Source organism: Phragmites australis, chromosome 6 (assembly GCF_958298935.1).
Source record: "Phragmites australis chromosome 6, lpPhrAust1.1, whole genome shotgun sequence".
Classification (NCBI taxonomy): Eukaryota; Viridiplantae; Streptophyta; class Magnoliopsida; order Poales; family Poaceae; genus Phragmites; species Phragmites australis.
In genome coordinates, this window is record NC_084926.1 from 557,899 (window position 1) to 573,226 (window position 15,328).

At 44.5% G+C, this 15,328-nt stretch overlaps 1 protein-coding gene and 1 pseudogene across 1 annotated transcript; both read right to left on the reverse strand.

Moving 5' to 3' along the window:
* Window positions 1-1,581: 1,581 nt before the first annotated feature.
* On the reverse strand, window positions 1,582-2,797 carry LOC133920882 (aquaporin PIP1-5-like). The gene is made up of 2 exons (XM_062365483.1): window positions 1,916-2,797; window positions 1,582-1,835 (listed from the first exon to the last, which is right to left on the reverse strand). Exons 1-2 carry the CDS (start codon window positions 2,687-2,689, stop codon window positions 1,740-1,742), a joined length of 870 nt encoding a protein of 289 aa, XP_062221467.1. The 5' UTR covers window positions 2,690-2,797; the 3' UTR covers window positions 1,582-1,739.
* Window positions 2,798-4,188: 1,391 nt separating this feature from the next.
* LOC133920881 (signal peptide peptidase-like 4) lies at window positions 4,189-13,556 on the reverse strand (annotated as a pseudogene).
* Window positions 13,557-15,328: the final 1,772 nt, after the last annotated feature.

The window sequence follows — 15,328 nt, forward strand, 5'->3', positions numbered from 1 at the left end:
TGCACAGGACAAAACACTCAATCATCTACGCTTGAATATTCTTTGAAGTCATATTTCATACCAGTTGATCCAAGAAACGCCTCAAACATCATACTAATTCAGTTCTGAAAGGAAGAGTCAGTTAAATTTGGGGCAAACATGGCTACGCAACGCCGCGTTCTACCTAGTAAATGCATGGGCCAATTGTTCCCACTTATGGGCTTACCCATAAGGTGGTCCTACTGCAGTAACTGGGCTCAAAATAAACGGGCCTTTCACCGGGGAGGAGAGAAGACTGGCTGCATAACAGAGCACGGGGTCTCAAGTGACAACATCAGAAAAAAGATGGAAATCCCTGTGGGGTATCAAGCTGACATCTCCCTAGGTCACAAATAAATGTTGTTTTGGATTATGTACAGTTAATTTTTTTTTTTAATTTTAACTATAAATTATTTTTTTATGTCAAGTTTTGATATTTGAAAATGATACGGATATATTTATATTAAAAAATAGTTTCATAATAATATAATTTTGATATATTCTATAAACAAATTGTACGAAAAATAGTAGTTAAAGATGTATTTTAGGGATAGTGTCAATATCCAAAACAAAACGATATTTATTTGTGATCAGAGGGAGTACGTATGTTTGCATGGATGCTCGCTCTCAATTCGGTTCCGACCGGTGTTGTGCTGCATGGCCGTCATTTGTCAACGACACCGGTATGTAAGATTTGTGTGGGATCACGCTTTGTTGCACTGCACTGTGGCTAGATGTGTGTGGGCTCTTTTGGACGAGAACCTGACGGAGTTGATTGCAACAACAAGTATCAGAAATCCAAAGGAGTGGCTTATGTATATATATGCTGGGAAAACTCTCAGCTGATGACCACAGTATATGGTGATACGAGCATGCCAAAGTGCCAGGACAGGAAGAGTACGTGCATCCAAAGCAAAAGACGCAGTCTGTAGGATGCTCGAGGGGAGGGGAGCCATTGCTATGCCCTACTCTGAAAGAGACCTCCCACGGACCTTTTTTTCATAGATACTGTAAACTACTACTAATCTCAGCTATAACAAAATGATCATCCACCAAAACGGTTCTACGCAAATTTCAAATGGCCAAATATAAACATGTATGCATCCAGTGTTCCGAATGGATTAGTGGTGTATATATTATGTGCGTGGCTAGCATAACATATGATAGTACGTCTAATTATTGGCTCCATTACTAATCACATCATGCATTGGGGTGACTAAATTTAGTTATCCAACCTTATCCACCATTAGAGAGATTTAGAGAAAGAAAAAAAAAGACAAGCAAACGCAATTGATTAATTATGGGCCCGTCAAATCAAAGAGATGGACACTGCATACAGCGCATGCATGCATGTGGATCTTGGGCGCTTCATAATATTCTTCGTCTTAATTATTCTCATATAGGCAAAGCATAGCAGGACACGACTAGTTTACTCGCATCCTAATTACTTGATGATCAAACTCAAAGGAAAAGGAACTAAATCACAACTGGGGAATGCAAGTTGCTTTTAGCTGAAGGCGCAATAATCAAGAACCACTAGCTAGCCTCCGCATCACACACGAATTAACATGGCCATGGAGGCATGGATAGATACATACATAGATAATTACAGTGGATAAATTAAACCGAGAAGTGACGGACGAGCGAGCGCATCGCCACATAAACATAGTAAAATGACACGATATTTGGGGTAGGGGTACTGATTAAGCTTGCTTGGTTGCTTAGTCGCGGCTCTTGAATGGGATGGCCCTGATGATCACCACATGGTACATGGCCGCCAGAGCAGCACCGATGAATGGGCCAACCCAGAAGATCCACTGCAAACCAAATTACTTATTGTTAACGGCCAGTCGTGATGGAAGTGGTCCAATCATGCACAGAATGAGTAGCTACTTACGTGGTCGTTCCATGCGTGGGACCTGTTGTAGACGATGGCGGCGCCGAGGCTGCGGGCGGGGTTGATGCCGGTGCCGGTGATGGGAATGGTGGCCAGGTGCACCAGGAACACCGCGAACCCGATGGGGAGCGGCGCCAGGATGGGCACGTGCGAGTCGCGCGCGTTCCGCTTCGCGTCGGTGGCGGAGAAGACGGTGTACACGAGCACGAAGGTGCCCACGATCTCGGCGCCGAGGCCGTCGCCCTTGGTGTAGCCCGGGTTGACGGAGTTGGCGCCGCCGCCAGCGCTCATGTAGAGGCCCTGCTGGAACCCCTTGACTACGCCGGCGCCGCAGATGGCGCCCAGGCACTGCATCACCATGTAGAAGAGCGCGCGCGTCAGCGACAGCTTCCGCGCCAGGAAGAGCCCGAAGGTCACCGCCGGGTTGATGTGACCTCCGGAGATGCCGGCGGTGCAGTACACGAGCGCGAAGATCATGCCACCGAACGCCCACGCGATGCCCTGGATGCCCACGGTGCCGCACTTACTGGACGACTTGCTCACGCCCATCACCGTGAGGATGCTGATGTACAGGAACAGGAACGTGGCCACGAACTCGGCGATGCCGGCGCGGTAAAAGGACCACGACGTCAGCTCCTCCGCCTCGAACAGTGGCGCCGGGGGAGGCTCCATGTAGTCCTTGTCCTCGCCACCGCCCTGCGCCGCCGTGCCGATCGGCTGGCGCTCAGTGTAGCGGTTCGCGCCCACACGAACATCCTCATCCTTGCCCTCCATTGATTATATTCTTGCTTGCTTCCTAGCTACTACCACGCTTGCTCCTCTCCGGTTGATTTGCTTGGTGTGTGAGCTAGCGGAGATGGCTGTGTGAGGTGAGGGAGGGAGTGGCTGTCAAGAGCTTTTTATAGCGGGAAGAGAAGGAAGGGGCCATCATTCAGGTCATCTTCTGGTGTGATAGCTTTTTCTTGTTTCTTTTTTCCGCCATTTCTCAATTAGTTTAGTGGATGATAGGGATTTGTTTTCTTAATTAGTGCTGATCTCTCTTAATTACTATGCGCAGAGTCTATATGTTTGTTTTCTATTGGTCTCTGCCAACTCATCTGCACAAGAGGTCCATGGCACACCTAGCAATTTAGTAGTTTCATCAGTTGATAATAGCAACTAGTTTTTTAGATGGGGATAAGGTTGGATTAGGGTCTAACAAAAATGAAATGATGGGCCGTGAGGCAGGGCGGCTTTGGGACGTAGCACCCTTTTAGTTTAAGTTGGTAGACACGGACAGAGTGGTCAGTTCGGGGCTTTATCCTTTCTGAGCTCATCTAGCTGTCTCGAGTTGTGTCAGTATTAGTATGTTAATCCCCCGATCAATCATAGCCAAAAACACAGCCAGGAGCTCAATAATATGATCGTTAACACTAACCACACATGTTCTTAATGAGCCCTAGGTTTAGTTTATTGTCTAGCAGTAATCCCTGTTTCAGAAAAACTTTTCCTCACTCAATTCAACAGCACAAGAAAGGTAAATGCACACTATCAATTTATTGCATCATAGCAAGACAATTTGAAATCATAGTAGCATATGTCAAGGCCGACTAATGCTGACTAATGGGGGGAAACAGCCACTATGGTAACAGCACCACACCCAGTTATTCAGACATCACCACATCATGCATGATCATGGATGGAATCCGAGGCACTAGACAACAAAGGCGACCAAACATTAGGCTATCCTTTACAAGGCAGGCACAACCGCCACTCGGATCACTAGCACGATGAAATGAATCAACGTAAGCGAGCAAACAGAAAAACAGGAGATACAACAGGGCCTGGACAAGGACAGCGATGGCATGGGACGGCAGCCGCTCCTTCATCGCTGGCCGCACACCGCGCCACCCCCAACTCCGACCTTACCTGAACCCCCCCCCCCCCCCCAAAAAAAAAAACAGACTAGAAGAGGCATGGATTTAGAAAACTCGTCTCATGAGTCATGCATCACTACTTTCATACAGTATATAAAAGAAAATGGCCATGGAAAACCCTGTATCAGTTCACAAATGATGATGATGATGCACTGATGCATCCCCCAAACCGACAAAACCAGTAACCGCCTGCCACGTGTCCACCGGCAAGAGGAAGAATAGGTCCAGAGAAAACTGCAAAGTCCATATAGTGAACTGTGCATAAATCGACATCCACACAAGAGGCATGCCCCGGAGATACAGCAACCATACAGCAAGATATGCCGGTTCCAGAACAAGAATGTAAACACCAGTACATTCAAAAAATGCAAAGACCAGTATATGCTACTCGTGAAAGGAGTCATGCTCATCTTTGTATTCAGATCATCAGGCACACACTTCTGGGAAATACCGAGCTAATCCTACATTTCCCGCATTTACATATCTCAGTACTACTACAAAATGGACTGCTACTTTTTGATATTACGGAACCGCATTACAACGAGGTTCACAATATCGGAGCCTACTAAAGGTACACTCGAAATCAGTAGTCTTGGGCTTACGGCGAAGACCGTTACCGAATACAATTTACATAAGGGGTATCAGCAGCATTCTTCAGGCCCAAGCCCATGCTTACGATGATGAGCTTACTGGAACACCGGAGTTCTTGGGGGATGGATGAGTAATTGAGTATGCGTACAGACTCTCTCTGGCTGTCCTCTTGTCCAGAGGTTTCTGAGTTCACCTCTTTTCCTGCCAAGTGCTAAGAAGGTACCTGCAGCAATTTGGTGGTTTATTAAAACACAAGTACATAACCAGAAGAAGCTGTGAAACTATCATCACGCACAAAGTATTACTTACCAATTGTGAAAGGCACAATGTAAAGAAGAGCTGGCTGGCCATGGCCATCCATAAGATTCAAGGCAACATATGTAATTAGGAGACCTAAAAAGGGCAAACACGGTATGTTAAACTATGGTGAAAAAACATCATGATATAATCAGCACAAGTTCTTCAAAAATGTTCAGATCCACATATAGGAAATTTTCAGTCATTTTAATGAGGCAGCACAAACAGAAACCATAGCCCCTTCACTGTGCATGTGCATCATGTCCTCCATGTTATGTTGATTCATAAGATATCACATGCTTTCACATAATTGACATGATAAAATCTATATATCAAATCAAGGTGGATTTGGTAAAATAATGAAAGTATATGCATCCCAAGCATTAACAGAACATGTTGCAATGATACAAACCAAACCTTTTTTCGCAGCTTTCATTTATGCAAAGGAAGCCATTTCAGTTAGATGCATTTTAGATAATGAGAAAATCAGAAAGTAGCAGGTGCAGCAACCAGCATCCAAGAACGGGGGGAGTAGTACGGTCCCCTTCGCAAGTCAGAGATTGTTAAGATGTAACCATATGCCAACAAGGTTAAATAATGATCGAAGTATTGTATCATTTGCAACAGTACCATGTGATTGTTCTTTGTTTTCTAATTTCCACATTTCAACTATCAAGCAAAACATGATTGTCACTCTATGAGCATAAGCATAGCATTTGAATGTGGTCTTACACAAAAGACCTCATTTAGAATTACTTTTATCTCTACCATCAAAAGTATCACATTCTTCCACATAGCATGACTTTTTGAATTCAAGATGGATGTGCCGGTACACAGTGCTTAAAAGTAGAAATGGAAGTAAAGATATATTACCAGAACCATAGGCCACCATTGACCACAAAAAGTAGCCAGATTGCAAGGTCTTCTTGGCAGCCCAATCATACCTAAACAGAGGGGGATAAAAGGTAACTTCAGAGTTCAACAACCTTATATACTTGATAAATAGTGCCAGATAAGTACTTAAAGAGGATATGACAAAAGCTGATTATTATCCAGCCTCTGCTGGCTGAAATTCGCATCTGACATACCCAGTAGTACTGACAGATGAATGCATGGCAAAAAAATTGCATACTAACCTTAATGCAAAAGCAATTAGCAGCCCAGGAAGAAGGATATCACCAAAGCCTATGATGCTATATCCACCCCATGGATCAAACATCCGTGGGATCTTTAACAGCATGGGTACACCATCTTCGTCGGTCTTATCACCACGAGCAACCTGCAAGCGGATCACAAGCATAACTAGATGTCTAGCAGATGGCAAATAGCAAAACACAAAGGTCATTTGTACGTACCACAATCATCACACTCTCACGGAACAACATCTTGGAGATAAAAACCCAGAAGATGTCATATAAGAAGGCACAACTCAGGAGGACAGAACCCACCTGACAGTAACCAGCAAGAACTGGTATCAGTACCAAACCCTTAACTGAAGGGAAAACATACACCAAGAGAAGAATAATTACCTTGAGGTTAGGTATTCTAACAATTTGGATTACAGTAACAATCAACGTAATACCCTAAAGGCCACAAAACAAGATATTAATGTGCACAGAATAAACTCAACAAAAGACATTGAAAACAAAGCTACACTTACAAGAACATCTTGCCCAATCCAAGCATAGGGCACATGGCGATAGACAGCCCACAAAACAGCAAATACAATGCAAAATGGGCAAACTGCCAATGTTAGGTATGAAACAGCTCCGAAAAATGGCACTTTCACAGATGATTCTGCAGCAGGTTTAAACCATCTGAAAGGTACCATGGCTTCCAGTCAGCAACAATAACAACAGCCTTTGTCCCAAGCAAGTTAGGGTAAACTAGAGATGAACCCACAAGATCCAACTAAATAGATGATGAGAAAACAATAATGATAATAAAGGTACTAGTAATAGTAAAAAAATAAAAGTAATAATGTTACAAAGAGACGGATGCATAAGTTATGGTTCTGTCACATGGATTGCTAACTTCCACATGCTTCCAGTCAACAACAGTAACAAAAATTCACATAGGTGTAAAGTCTAAAACTAAAGAGACAGCTAAGAAATGTCTATAATATGCATCTTGACTCAGAAAAATATAACGAACCTTGACAATAAGGCTACCAAGCATGTTTGCAGACCCTGCACAAAAGAAAAGAACATCACAGGAGCGCAAGAAATGGAAGAACAACAAACTACTATGAGTACCAATCAACAGAATCAAGGATGATCCATACTACTAGCTACACATTATCACACTTGGTCATTCAACAACCACCATAAAGCTCTTTGCTCAATTTTTGATAATTCCTACATGTGCAATGTTACAAATCACAGATAAAGATGGAAGTGAAAGCGAATTTTCAAAGCACATCAAGGGCTGACTAGTAACTATCCAGCAACACTCCATTTCAAACTGTGCTGCTTTGCGATTTGGGCAGTTTAGCTTTTGAGAGCACATAAGCACCGCCCTAATTTTATAAATTAAACGGTATCAAAATCCTATAGGGAATTCAGGCAAACAGTTGAAACAAACGTACGTAATAACAGAAAGAAAGATGAAATGATACACACCTCTACACCACCTATGCAAAAGATAACCACCAGAAGCTCCACAAACCAATGAGACATCAGCTTGTAGAGTGTTATCAAGAAGCATGATGCGATCACAACAAATAGTATTGCTGATACCATGTTGATATCTACCATACCACTAGAACTTCCAGCATCAAAGTTTGGTGGAATTTCATGGCCATCCTATACAAATACCGTATCGGTCAGTTCCTCTTTTCAAGTAGACAACACCAAGAATGAGAAATCAAACAAGATTGGCTTAGAACCTTCAGAAGCTTCTCTTGTTCAATATCTGCTTCTCGAGCACTCCATGCTGACCAGTATGATGCACACAGAATGGTACCGACTGCCATAAGCCATAGAAAAACCTCGGCCGTATCAACCAGAGGGCGATCAGGAGAATATAGCTGCACGGAAACTGAGAAATTGGAAAAGGGAAATGCACACCGGTTAGCTGTCTTACACTGAAACAAATACCCACTCTCAAGTCTCCAAGTTAGTGCATAAATAAAAAATTAGACAAGACGTAGTCACAAGGAATGGCAAAAGACATCAAACAATAGAAGACCTAAATTTTACCTTGACCATGTGAGAGATGCCCTTGTAAAATGGAGCCTGCATCTTTTGGCAGAAGAACTGCGGGTATACTAATATCTAGATCTGTTTCATTGTGATCACATACCATCTTGTATAACTCTGCAAGTGGATGAATGGCATGTGTTAACACTTAACACCAACAATATGTGTCAGAACATAGAAGACAAGTAAAGAACCATAGATGTGCTCATCTATATGCACATGCACATGGACTGCTAAATGTGTGTACATACAGCATAAATAACAAGTATCCTTGACATGGATAAAGGTAACAAATCAAACAAGGCATGAGTTCGGTCTGCATAGGAACCAAACGATTTAGGTTTTGCTGGGAGACAAGTCTGTCAAAGGCAAAAGGACCAAACAAAAGAGACTCGAAAATAGAAACTGCAACTTTGTAAAACCAAGTTTTTTTTAAAAAAAAAAGCAGAAATGAGAAAACACAGATGTTTGATCTCACTGTGTTGAGTCAGGCCACCGGAGCCTAATCTTACGGAATATGACTATGGACCTTAGGAGAAAGAGAGAGAAACACCAAAAAGGGCTCTGACAAGATTATAAGGGTAATAAAAAACCATTCTAGTGGTGAAAAAAGGTATATGCATGGTAAGAACAAATCACTGAGCTGATCCCATCCCTCACTTCATCTGCTGCTTACATGGTACTTCAACACAGGCCATAAGCAGAAAGAGTTGTATGTAGAACTTTACATGAAGCCATGAAGGAATTTCGTATACAATGCATACCGCGCTTATCATTGATGATTATAATGGCAGAAGCACCAGCAGATTCAGCAACCTTAGCTTTTGTAGTGAACTTACAGTTTCCCCTCTCCACTAACAAAACATCTCCAGCAACCTAATAAAGGAATAGGCAATCACTGGGTATAAAACACAATGAAAGAATGCCAAACAGCTAAATCATCATTTCCAGGAAGGCAACCTTCTCTCTGGGATGGGTGCAGCAATCAAAAGGGTCTGCTAGCAACAGTCTTGTTCGGTTAGCATGCTTTTCCTTCGACTCTATCGTGGGGCCAAACCGAGCACCAACACCAACAAATTCATCATTCTCTCTTTTGTTGACCCAGGTCTGCACTTTTACCTGATAACAATATGAGAGAAACCTGTGATTGTAGAGAAATAAAGCCAAAACAAATACAATGGGCAGCATAATTTTAAATGATAAAATCTACATAGCATTGCAACTTGCAAGACAAGAAGCATCAAAAAGTTGCCATGTGCCAAAGAAACCAAACATTCACCACTTCTTTCAGATATTCAAACTTCCGAAGTGCCAATAGCAACTGAACTTCAAGTAAATGTGCTTAACTTGTGGCTCTAGCTAATTACTAGGTTATCAACAAACCAATCATCTTAATCCTGGAAAGTGCAATGGGTCCTGGAACCAAGTTAACTAGCTAAACATAATGGACCTCAGATGTGGGAATACTGATCCGGATGGAGCACCATGATAAACATCTAATCATGATAACTAATCAGATTGGAGCAAGAAAAAGATAGCTAGACAGGTGCCAATTTATGAGTTCCAATGGATTTACAGAATTATATAAAGTAATCATAGCAATTCAATAGGACTGCAGGCTGCAGCAAGAAATGCAATGACCATGGATCAAAGTCTTTGAGGAGTTCGCAGCAGTTCTCATGTGGTCCCAAGCCATTAATATCTTGATGTGACACTAAATTTAGGGCATGCATGAGTAGCAAACATACCGTCTATGCGCCGCGCCTGCCTCCTCTCGCTCCCATGAGCCAAAGCGAGAGCCACCACTCAAAACCGCATGGACCCGAGCCCCAAATCGAGTCCCTGTCCTATCCCAAACCAAATCCCGAATCTATCTAGAGCGAAAATCGATCTGTATCTTTCTAACCGAATTGGATAGGGTCCGGCAAGCCGAATTCATGGCAATCACAACTGATTCGAGGTTTATCGCTTCACCCCACCTCCTCAAGCTGGCCTATATATATGTGGGAGGGCCCTAAGTCAAGGGGGATCGAATTTTGGCTCTTGTGCGGAAGCCCTGCTGCACTGAGTCCGTCGAAGCACGCACGTCATGAGCTTGCCATCGCCGGATTTGTGTCGCCACCGCCCGTCGGGTTCAGCTCGACCTACTATCCACCTTCGTTTGGTCAAACTGGGGAACCTCATGTGCTCACCTTCGGCCCGTGCCATCTTCACCGCCCCTCTGTTGTCTTTGCCACCAATGGACCCTCACCAGAGTTGTGCCGTTGGTGAGTCCTCAACCACGATCTCCTCTCCTCTCCTAAAGGTGATTGGCCACTGTTTATGTTTTGTGCCGCCACCAGTTCAGCTTGCCCTCTGGACATCTCTCGGGTGGTGGCCAAGGTAGGGAGACATGCGCGTGCGTGCTTGTTGTTATGCTGCTGCTCTGGATGCTTGTACCTGGCCATCGCACCATGGTGCTACCGCACGTTTCTATCGCGCGTCGTTGTGCTGATTCATGCTCGGTCGTCCGTCTATGTGCCTGTCATCATGCCAATCGTTGTTGCACCATGCTCAGCTTGACCTCTTGCTTGCTCTTGGGCAGCCAAGTCGGGGAGCTACTGGCAGTGCCGCTATCGTGCCGTGTAGGTCGTATTTGTGCTTGGCTATCGTGTCATGAGCCGTTGAAGTCAACACTTCGGGAGTGTCATTGAAGCCAGTGCTCCAACCGCGCCGTTGAAGCTTACGCTTTGGCCGCGTCGTTGAAGCCAGCACTCTAGACGTTCCGTTGAAGTGGTGTGCTCCGACTGCGACGGTGGATTGGCATGGTCGTGTTCTGTTGACTAGCTAGTGTGCCATCAGTTCAATGTTGCAGTTCATTGATTTGATATCAGTTGTGTGGCTGATTTGGTATTGTTCCCCATCAGTACTTCCTCCCTATTGTTGGCCTAGGCGGTTATGCTCTTCCTGCTAATATAGATGTTGTGGTTTGCATTGTTTATGCTAACCCAGTCTTGCAAAGATAGGTTCATTTTGGTTGGATTGGGCACGTTGCTTCGCGAGGCACGGTTGGTCAATGCTTCGTTTATCACAAGCTGTTATTGCCCGTCTTGCTATGGCTCTTATGTTCTTGGCTTCCTTCTGGTAAGCTGATAGAAGGGTGATGTCTATGTTGTTGTCGACTGGATTATACTACTGTTGTGGGAGATGATTTATATCTTCCTTCCTTGTTATTTGTGAGCCCTCATGCTATCTTATTGCATAAAATGCAAGGCCTTTGTGGCCCACTGTGATCACCTTTGCCTTTGTGGCTACAACATGTGTGGTCGTCTGATAATGCTTATCACAGAGAATATGGTGCCCTTGCAGCTGATGCCTTCGTGGCTCGTTAAGTCGTTAGTGATTGCCCCGCATGCGTGGCTTTTTCCTTTGTGGCTAAGTTGCATGTCGCCTTCGGAGATGGCCGATGACGAAACATTCCGAGGCCCGAGGGAGTTAGTGTGCTAAGCACGGCGCTAAGCTCCTGGCCGCGGCCTAGCTGCCGCTACCGGTAAAAGCTACGCATCGTGCTGTGCTCCTAGCCCACCTCTTCCACTTACACTATACTGGGGCCGGTGATACGAGGCCAATGATGACGCAGTATGCATAAACAATCAATGAAGCAAAGCTAGACTGTCTTCCCGTCTTCCTTTCTTTTATTTCTAATGCTATTACTTTGCTTGATCTTTGTTGCATGTGCCTACAGTTTTTAGATTCGGAGACGACCTCGATATGACAACCGCCAGCGCAGCTTAATAGGAGGTAGCCTGAAGACGGGCGTAATTAACCGAAGATGCTTCACAAAGCCCCAGGAACCAAGACGAAACAATTGCTAGATGATGTATTATACAGTCAAATTAGCGTGTGCGTTGTGGAGTAACACATTGTGATAAAAGAAGTTGTACTTTATGAATTCGACATGAATGAATAAAGTTTACATGTTTCTGTTACATTGTCCTCATGTCTTCCGTATACTTTCTATATTGGCACGCCCGCATATTATCATATTCAATGTTAAACATATTCGACGCAAGTTTCTCGAATGCGCAAAACACCATTTACCGACCAGCACAACAGGAAAATCTTCAATGTGAGAATTCCAGCCGCTTATAGTCATTTTTCTAGTCGAATAAGTTCAAAATAAAGGTGGACTCTACCTTCAATCAGATAACAGAGACAAACCAACAAATCAAGCAATGTAAGAACTATAATTCCCAGGAGTGAAAAATCAAAGTTCTAAAACCCACCATTTCTGAAACATATAAAAACAATTAGCCTATATTATAGCATCCGGGCAATTTTTCATGTGGCTCGCGTTACACAAGCGTTTATGGAATCAGAGTGCCAACACAAACGAGGGGGGCATCCTGTCATGGATCGGGCTCTCACACCATCTCCCGCAAAATCAACCGCCGCTGGTCGACTGGTGGATGTTGCTTCGAGGCAACCCAAGCAAGGATCAAAAGAGAGGCTTCAGCTCTCTGTTTCTGCTGGTGTCTTGGACCATCTGAAAGAGCGCAATGGTTGAGTCTTCAGGAGCGCATCGTCTTTGACTGCGCAGCTAACTACCGCAATCAAGCTCGAGGTGGAACATTGGATCGCTGCTGGTGCAAGGCACCTAGGTTGTCTATTTATGCGATAGTAGGCTTAGAGTTAATCCTAGCTACTAGATTGCACGCCTCATTGTATAATCTATCAACCTGTAGCATGGGTCCTGCAGACATCTTGTACATTTCGCATTGCAATGGTCCTTGACCAAAACTTTCTTTCTTAATATAAAGATACACAGCTCTCCTGCATATTCTAGGTGGGCGGAGGGGGGAGAAGCATCCGGACAACCGATAAACCTGAGTGCTACCTTGATCAACTCAAAAATACGTTAATAGACTATAATCCCAGAATAAACAGCACTCTCAACGGAACTGCTCGAGCAAATTAATAATGAGAGCAACTCAACTAGACAGCAACCATACAACCATCCAACCGAAGCCTCCAAGCAGCTTGCACTCCGTAGCGGGATAGCCTACTCTAACAGATTTACTGATTCCGAACTCCTGTATGCAACACAGTACCGCGACCTAATCACCTCTTCCAGTCTCAGCAAAAGACGTTGCTGAGGTCCCATTCCACAAATCAAGAAACCGCCCTAATTTCCGAGATTCTAAACCCCCCGAATGCACTACTCCTAACCCTAGCTTCGCCCTAAACGCCCAAATCGAGACTCCCCCAACTTGTAACCCAAAATTTGGGTGCGCCAAACCCAAACCCTCGCCACCGATCAAGCTAATGGAAGCAGTGAAATGAACTGAACAAGCGAGCCAATCGATTACAGGAGGGCTGTACCAGCACGAAGTCGTTGGAGCAGCCGGGGATCTTCGGGGCCTCGTCGTCCTGGTGGACGATGTCGCCGGCGGCCGCCACGCCCGCGAGAGCCGCCAGCACGACCAGGACCGCCGCGGCCGCCGGCTCCGGCGACTTGCGGCCCATCAGCACCACCACGGCGACTGCGATTCAGTTTCGCGCGGATGTGTCTGCGTGCGAATGCTATGCGCCTCCCCCTCGCTTTTTCTTGGTCGTTTAAGCGCGCCTTGGTCTTACCGGCGGCTGCGCTACTGTTTGTGCTTCAGGCTCTGCACGTGAGCCCAGGCAAATGGATTTGCGGTAGGACCCAGCCGTCAGTGGCCTGTCCTCTTCGTGAGTTGCGTGTGTTCATGCGATACGGCACTGGCCAGGCACAGTTACGTTTTAATGAAAAACTGTGTTTATCCTTATCTAAAAAGTTGTTTTTAAAATAGTTTATCAGTTCCTACAATATTTTTTTACCTTCTTAGCATATAACTTCTCATAAAAATGTTCCTTACCGAGCTTCTCAGTTTTAATTTATTTTCTTTAAAAGTAGATTTTTTATTTCTCCAGAAGATACTTCTCTAGAACCTCATTTGTTTTGACTTCTGACAACAGTAGAAGCAGAATTATAAGTAAAAAAAAACACCGAGCAGAGCAGAGCACGCACACGCACGTCGCCACCCAAATGCACCGCGCTCGTGGCCATTCCAGTCATGCCTGAACCCCATGGAGCACGGAGGGGAAATTCAGGACCTTCTTGGTGCGGTTTTTCACGCGAAGCCATCTCTTCCTCGCTAGATTTAAGCTCCCCACGCCATTTTCCTCTTCTCCAACAGTTTCCTCCGTCACTCCACTGTTGACCTGCCATCACACCGCCACTCCGGCCCACCCGAGAGCTCGGTAAGCTTCCCTGATCTCCTCTCTCCCTTCCGCACGCGTAAATTGGTATTTGGCTCGTCGCTGACGCACATGTCCGCGTAAGCCGCCCGCCCGCCATCGCCTCGGCGCATGTCGTCGGCCGAGCCGTAGCTAGCCCCATTGGCAACTAGGCATGCCTTTGCATCCACATATCTGCGTAGATTCTGTAGGCGTACTCAGTCAAGTCGATTAGGTCGCCGTTCACTGCCGATGAGCCAAACCGAGCCTCTGCCGTCCAATTGCTACCGGGTGCACGTCGCTGGCCGCTTTCCACTCATCGCTAACCGCCACGGGTGACACCAACGTGATCCTAGCGTCATGCTGGTTCTGGGGGTGTTCTCGGTTAGCCGGTTTCCACTATCGCTCGCCACCAGTGAGGTCCAGCCGAGCCCCCGTCGCTGTGCGCCATGGCCTTGGGTCAATTTTGACCCGAGTCAAATAAGCCCAGGACCACAGTCAGCAACTCCGACTAGCCAGCTGCCAGTACAAAAAGGATTAGGGTCATTTAATAATCCGATTATTTAGAAAATGGCGAAATCAATTTATTGTTGCATTGTAAATTCAGTTGAAAACTTGTAAAATACATAGAAAATTAAATATAGCTCTAAAAATTGTGAAACAAATTTTTTTAGCTTTTTTATTCATATCTACATGTTAAAAATACTAGGAGCCATGAAATACGTGTTGGTATTTCTTTGATTAATAAAATGTTTTTAAGCTTCATTAATTCATAATGGTTTATTGGTAACTCCAAAATTGATTTAATCAATTTTTTAAATATTATTAATTGATAACATGTTCATTAAAAATAATCACACTCATGTTAAGTATAAATTAAATTTCTATTTTGGTATAAGCTTTGAGCTAGGTTAATTAATCCATGAAAATATTAAATGATTAACGATAATCCAAATTTAAGGAAATCCTTAATGATTTAAACTCGCGTTGTGAAGCATTGCATCTTCACTTTTTGTCATATACTGTGGAACCTCTTTCATTGCATGTCACCATACTCATTACAATGCACTGTCATCTTTATTTATTTAGAAACTGACGTTTCGGAGTGTCGCGTGATGGAAACCACAAACGAACAAACGGAGTTCTATAAGTGTTACGCATGAAGCATC

Excerpts from the sequence above, each read along its gene's own strand:
- LOC133920882 (XM_062365483.1), bottom strand. The coding sequence starts at position 2,689 with ATGGAGGGCAAGGATGAGGATGTTCGTGTGGGCGCGAACCGCTACACT. Across the intron at positions 1,836-1,915 it reads CCCACGCATGGAACGACCAC|TGGATCTTCTGGGTTGGCCC; the intron begins GTAAGTAGCTAC and ends TTTGGTTTGCAG.